Source organism: Tachysurus fulvidraco, chromosome 5 (assembly GCF_022655615.1).
Source record: "Tachysurus fulvidraco isolate hzauxx_2018 chromosome 5, HZAU_PFXX_2.0, whole genome shotgun sequence".
Classification (NCBI taxonomy): domain Eukaryota; kingdom Metazoa; phylum Chordata; class Actinopteri; order Siluriformes; family Bagridae; genus Tachysurus; species Tachysurus fulvidraco.
In genome coordinates this window covers 5,807,216-5,813,767 of record NC_062522.1, presented here as the reverse complement: position 1 = coordinate 5,813,767, position 6,552 = coordinate 5,807,216, and the positions used below count along the sequence as shown (strand labels likewise).

Genomic DNA, 6,552 nt, shown 5'->3' with positions numbered 1-6,552 from the left:
CTTGTAACCCGAAGGTTGTGGGTTCGAATCTCGGGCCGGCTACGACTGAGGCCCTTGAGCAAGGCACCAAATCCCCCCAACTGCTCCCCGGGTGCAGCAGCATAATGGATGCCCACTGCTCCGAGTGTGTGTTCACGGTGTGCGTGTGTTCACTGCTGTGTGTGTGCACTTTGGATGGGTTAAATTCAGACAACAAATTCTGAGTATGGGTCACCAAACTTATCTGTATGTCACTTCACTACTACTTGTTCCTGGGTGATGACTCAATGCAGCTAGCAGACGGTTGGATTCGCGTGTTTGTCTGCCACAGATTAACTAGGCTTGTTCTTAAACTATGTGCTATGTTGCAAGAAATGGGAGCAGCACCTTCCTGGAATGGACACTGTCCCCTTCTGACAGGCCAACCTTGCCCTCAGAAGCGCTCAAATGATCTATGAAGCCCACATTGTTTTCAGAGCAGCAACTGGACATCCAGCAATTCAGCGACCATAACCTGCTGTAAGCTACATCTCCATGGTGCAATGGGATATGGCCAGAGCATACTACAGCATCGGACATCGCCTTCTCTAATGTTAATACTCATATTTTCTAAAAGCGAAACACATTTTAAAAGTGCTTAAAGTTATACAAATTTGCTTCAAACTTACATTTCCTGGGGCTTTGAAGGAGTTAAAACTACAGTGTGGCGGTGCAACAATAAGATTCACAGTTGAAGTTGTGGCATCAAATAAATAAAAATATATGATGTTTTCCAGTGTCAAAACCTTAATTTATTATTGATGAACATAATACAAGTTAAGAGTTTCAGATAGATAGATAGATAGATAGATAGATAGATAGATAGATAGATAGATAGATAGATAGATAGATAGATAGATAGATAGATAGATTAAAGGAATTAGGCAAATTTAAAAAGGATTAATATACAGTGCAATGATGCAATCATGCAAATTAGCTCAGAATCTAATCAGGTGATTGGATATTTTTAAAGAATAAAGAAAATCCAACATTTTCACCAAAATAAACCAAAATACACAATTAAAGTAACTGTAATCTCTTAATTTAAATTAGGGATGTCCCGATCCGATCACGTGATCGGAAATCAGGCCCGATCACGTGGTTTCAGACTCGATCGGAATCGGTTGTTTCCTCCGGATCAGGACTCGGATATATATGTAAATATTCTCATTATTTTTAAAAACATCTATAGTAAGAAATAAGAAGAAAAACATAAGAAAAAAAATCTTTCAATAAGAAAAACATACATTTCCTTCTGGATTTCCTTCTGGTATCATGTCTGCCGGGTATTTTAAGTTGAGGTGCTATTTGTTTTTATATTAGACTTTTTTATATTTATTGTTGCACTAAAGTCCAAAAGTAAAGAATTTATGTTATTTATTACCTGATTGTTTAAGCTACCTCACAGAAGTGCTTTGTTTGTTAACAGATGTTGTTGAATGTTAAAATAAGGTGAATTAAATAAAAAATAAGGAGCATCCTGGATCTGTTTATTCGCTCTTCTTTATTCTTTTTTAATGTATTATAGAAGTATCGGATCGGGACCCGGTATCGGCAGATACTCAAAATCAAGTGACTCGGACTCGAGGGCAAAAAAAAAAAACGATCAGGACATCCCTAATTAAAATGTAATCTCTTTTAAAGATAATTTACTGGTTCTACATGTAACAAATATGTCATCACATATTGGTTTTGGTGAAGAAGAAGAAATAATAGAAATAATATCCGAACAAAATAGTAGAGATTCAGTGCCACATGCTTGGAGCATTAATCATGATCCAATAATGTATCCACATACAATAGTGTAAGTGACTGAAGTATAGTCACACAACACATCATCATTAATGATTGTGGCTGCATCTTTATTGGCATTGCTGTAAAAAAAATCACTGTTGTGTAAATCAGACTTTCAGCATATTTAATTTCTTCATAGTTCCACTGCTAGAAAACACTGAAAACAAAGGGAAATAGAATTTATATTTATATACACACGCTCACATTTTCTTATTTCTATCATTTCATGTGCAACTGAACACACACTGAGGAAAAAAATTACCTCTGGTCATTTCCTGATTTTTGGTCACAATGCTGGCCAACAGAAACTGCTGTTGCTGCAAAAATGTTGTCAAATAGTACTTGGTCTTGTTTCAATTTTTTATTTGAGTTAACATTTCATCATGACATAAAGGTAGAGAATATTTGCTGAATAATAATTTATTGTGAACTTGGACAGAGACTTCAGTAAATAAAAACTTCACAGTAAACTTCACAGATCATCACTGTAGTACCCAATGATGAACCTCAACATGTTAAACATTTAACATGTTGTGTGTGTGTGTGTGCATGTGTGTGTGTACCTTGCATACTGCAATTCTTTTGTAAAACCACAGTGAGGATTATGGTTCCAATCAGAAGCAGCAGCAGAATTACAGACACAGTGATAACAGTGAAAGCTGGAAATCCTGGAAGAGAAACATCAGATCAGATTCATCAAGTATTGATAGTTAGACTATGTGCATCTGAGCAGAATCACCTGCTGGAGGAGAAGCTGGAGTAGTCCAGGATTTGTTTTTATCTGTGAGACGAAGAAGTGGGGATGATATTGATGATGATGATGATGATGATGGTGATGATGAAGATGATGATGATGATGATGATGATGATGATGATGATGATGATGATGATGATGATGATGATGAAGGACGTGTTGGCTTTGAGGTTGAAACTGGGATATATGGATTTAATTCAGTTAGATAATGAATGATATTAATTGAGTAAATCTAGTGTATCACTGACAGCAGTACAGATGCAACACAGCTACATAACTACATTATTACACTTTGTATGTGTGGAAATTCAGAAATACTGACTGCTGTTAGCTGACAAAATCAGCAGTTAGAGGTTGATGTGAGCAATTGCTCTGTTGTTTTTAATACATCTAAGTATCAGGAAATGTAGTGAAGCAAAAACACACAAATGCACAGGAAGAACTGATTTGAACCTAATAAAAATCTGCTTATCGCATCTGTTGGTCTAAAAACAGATACATAACTGCTATTTTTTACTGTATTTGAATTTTCTATTCAGAACTGCTAATAATATCACCACAGATTAGTCTTAGTTAAAAACAAAGCATCTGTTATATTAGAAAAGTTAACACAGTGTGTCTACACATCTCTACAAACTCACCAGTGACTGTCAGGTTGATCCGTGTGAAATAAACCTTGTATCCATGATCAGATGTCCAGGCTTTTTCAGCTCCACACCAGTATTCAGAGTCCTGCTTAGTTACATCTCTAATACTTGCAGTGAAGATTTGTTTTTCTCTGTCATCATACAGGGAGAATTTCCCAATATTTAAATATTTTCTATTCTCTTTAACAGAGTCCTTATAAAAACAAGTAAAATCTTGCGTCCTCCTGCAGAGAAACTTGGGGTCATTCCTCAGGGATTGTGGGTATTTACATCTGACAGTTAAATCTCCTCCTACATGGACAGTCTCACTGATGGACTTCTCATAGGACAGATCTGCAAACCAATCAGATCAGTTTACATGTGTATTTGTGTCCTAGCTACAATAAACAACTCATACACAGTTCTACAGTATATTTGCATAGAAATATGATGACATGTTTCTTCTGCTTAAAACACATAATTACATAATTAATGCTCCTTACCTTCTCTTACATTCAGTGTCACTACAGTGTAGACCGCCAGATTATCAGACACAACACCACCACACGCGTATGTTCCTGTGTCCTCTATATTAAGCTCTGTGATAAACACACTGAAGAATCCTGCACTTCTGTTGTCATGAATTGAGAATCTGCCATTATGTGACCAATCACTGTTCAGTTTTGTTTGTTTTTGATTAAAACACCACTGATGTGTTCCGATCTTACAGAATGATTTTGATTTGTCTTTATATTCATCCTCATATCTGCATTTGATGTTAATTCTTCCCCCTGCATATGCAGTCACTTCTCTAGAGACCAAGGACCCTGTTAGGAGCAAGTTCAAAATCAAATCATGGTCAACTCAATTAATCACTAACTACTGTATGTGTATGAAGATCAATTAAGTCATATATACTGTCCTTTTGCTCTAATGATCCGTTACAGGTTATTTGTTATTAGTTTTCAAACAAAGCAGACAAGATTTATAAATATATTTAAAAAAAAAACATTGTGCGAATTTAAAGTAATTTTTTTTTTTTTTAAGTTTACAAGGGAAAAATAGACAAATAATTATTCTTGGGACTGAAAATTCTCTTTAAATTAAAACAAAGTAGAGTTACTTATTTTCCATGTCTCTTAATGACACTAAAAACAGAAAGGTAAACAGTGGTCGGAGACTCACCTTCCTTTACCTTCAGTTCCACCGGTGTGTAAATGTCTATCACTGAAGTTCTATCAACTCCACACTGATACGTCCCAGTGTCCTGTACAGTGAGCTCTCTGATCATCACCCAGAACTCTGATGATTTGGTGTCATCAAACAGTGAGAATCTTCCTGAATTTACCCACTGGTTTTTATCTCCTGTCTTTATTTGGTCAGAACAGACTGCCCATGAACCCTTACAGAAATATTTTTTGTTATATCTGTATGCTGTATCATACTTGCACTTGATAAGGATTCCTCCTCCTGAATATGCTGTCACTTCCTTTGAGGCTCCTCCATCTAACAAAACACCAAAAATCCATCTGAGCAAAGCCTTCCTTCATGTAACACTGCTGCTGATAGCGAGGATTATGTTGAAGTGCATTTCTTTACCTGAGATCAGACAGAGGGTGAAGATGAGGAGAATCTTCATCCTGAGTTCACTCTCACAGATCTCTACTTTGCTTCAAAAATATATTAAAGCTCCGTTCTGTTACACACTGTTACTGTCTCTGTCCTGCTCTATGAATGTGTTGTGTCTTCATCTGTGTCTTACCCATAAAGTGATGCTGCACCCACTTCCCCTTCTATCTTTGTGAGAAAGAGCTGAACAGGAAGTGTGTCTGAAATATTTGTGAACTTCATAAGCACTTTACAAATGCTTTCAAATTTCAAACACAAAAGGAGCTTCTGGTCAGTTACAGTGTGTAATCAATCTAATTTCTGTTGCTGCTTTGGGAAAACACTTCCACTTAATCCCATATCCCTGTTTAATTACCAGCTTGTTAGATGTTTAGATCTCATTTATTCGACCTCTGTTTTTGATCCCTGACTCCCATGTTTTTGCCTGTGTTTGTTTATGTCTGTTTTCTGACCATCCATCCTCTGCTTCTTAATTGGACTTTTGTTTTTGAAAAACTGATGTTTTTCATTGTTTGACACTGCGTTTACTAAAGACTGCTCCATCTGCGCTTCCTCCTCCATGTCTCACTTTTTGACAGAGATCTTAACAACTCAGCTCTGTGGCAGCCACAATGTGTGTATCCATGGATCCAGGATCAACGTTTCAGACTGCATCAGCTCCACACCATATTCAACAAGTCAATAAGCTGTGAGCAGCACTGTGTCTGAATTGTAGACGTTTCTGGTGATACTTTGGAAGAACACCTTCAGATATTAAAATATTTAGAATTTCTGAGATCAGCTTCCTGCACGTAAATCTTTCTACTGTCTGTTTTTGAATGCTGGGTGTAACACTATTTGTATCTCTACAAAACAGTATTGTGTGTGATTTTGAAAAGGGAGTTTGCTAAAGGCTATAAATTGTAATATTATCAAATATTGTTTATTCAGAAGAGTTTGTTATCTCAGTGGTGTATTTTACATATATCCAAGCTGTTCTTAAAACAAATTTCTAGTCCAGACATAAATGACTTTCCCTCATAATGTTATACTGTATCGTCACAAAGGAAAAAGCTTGTCCATGAAGACTAACTGTTTCTCCCTAACTTTATATCAACACCACAATGGAACGTCCCAGTGTCCTGTACTGTCAGCTTTCTGATCAACACCAAGAATGCTGCTGATTAGGTGTCATCAAGCATTGAGAATTTTCCAGAATTTACCCACTGTTTTTAATATTTTGGAGATCTGTCTATAGATCACACACGTCATATTGTCTATTAGAAGCTGTCGGAACTCAGAGCCCGCCTCTGAGTGGACACATCGCAGGGTGAATCGCACTTTTAGACTTTTAGCCGAATATTGAATACTATATAAATTAACTATTTAACTATATTTACTATAAAATTAACTATTTACATTAACTATTAAACAATTTATCTAAATTAAACTTTACTGTTACACTATAATTGATACAAATTAAACAATGAGAAGACTTTCCAAACCTGGATGAGAATGAGCAAACTTCTTTATTGCCGCCAATCAGCCAACAATTCCATTTAGCTCAAGGAAAAATTTTTAAGTCAAAAGTAATCAAACAAAAACCCAAAAGAAACCATGCCACCCAAAAAAAGTTCAAACACAAAAAAGCAAGCAAGCAAGAGCAAGAGCCCCCTCCAAAGGAATCTTTTCAATATATACCCTGGCACCTCTAGGTGCGTCTATACCTTCTTACGTCAATCCACCTGACCT

At 36.3% G+C, this 6,552-nt stretch overlaps 1 protein-coding gene across 3 annotated transcripts; it reads right to left on the bottom strand.

The window, feature by feature from the left end:
* Positions 1 to 747: 747 nt before the first annotated feature.
* LOC113640764 (polymeric immunoglobulin receptor-like) lies at positions 748 to 5,779 on the bottom strand. 3 transcript variants are annotated; one of them, XM_047813195.1, is made up of 8 exons: positions 4,792 to 5,768; positions 4,378 to 4,698; positions 3,696 to 4,019; positions 3,208 to 3,546; positions 2,552 to 2,758; positions 2,376 to 2,480; positions 2,075 to 2,129; positions 748 to 1,969 (listed from the first exon to the last, which is right to left on the bottom strand). In XM_047813195.1, exons 1-8 carry the CDS (start codon positions 4,829 to 4,831, stop codon positions 1,960 to 1,962), a joined length of 1,401 nt encoding a protein of 466 aa, XP_047669151.1. In that variant the 5' UTR covers positions 4,832 to 5,768; the 3' UTR covers positions 748 to 1,959. The 3 variants fall into 3 exon arrangements, with proteins under 3 accessions (XP_047669151.1, XP_026999221.2, XP_047669152.1); XM_027143420.2 differs by having other exon boundaries at positions 2,552 to 2,743; positions 4,792 to 5,730; XM_047813196.1 differs by lacking the exons at positions 748 to 1,969; positions 2,075 to 2,129 and having other exon boundaries at positions 2,146 to 2,480; positions 4,792 to 5,779.
* Between the last annotated feature and the right edge of the window lie 773 nt (positions 5,780 to 6,552).

Excerpts from the sequence above, each read along its gene's own strand:
- LOC113640764 (XM_047813195.1), bottom strand. The coding sequence starts at position 4,831 with ATGAAGATTCTCCTCATCTTCACCCTCTGTCTGATCTCAG. Across the intron at positions 4,020-4,377 it reads GGAACTGAAGGTAAAGGAAG|GGTCCTTGGTCTCTAGAGAA; the intron begins GTGAGTCTCCGA and ends TGCTCCTAACAG. Across the intron at positions 3,547-3,695 it reads GACACTGAATGTAAGAGAAG|ATCTGTCCTATGAGAAGTCC; the intron begins GTAAGGAGCATT and ends ATTGGTTTGCAG.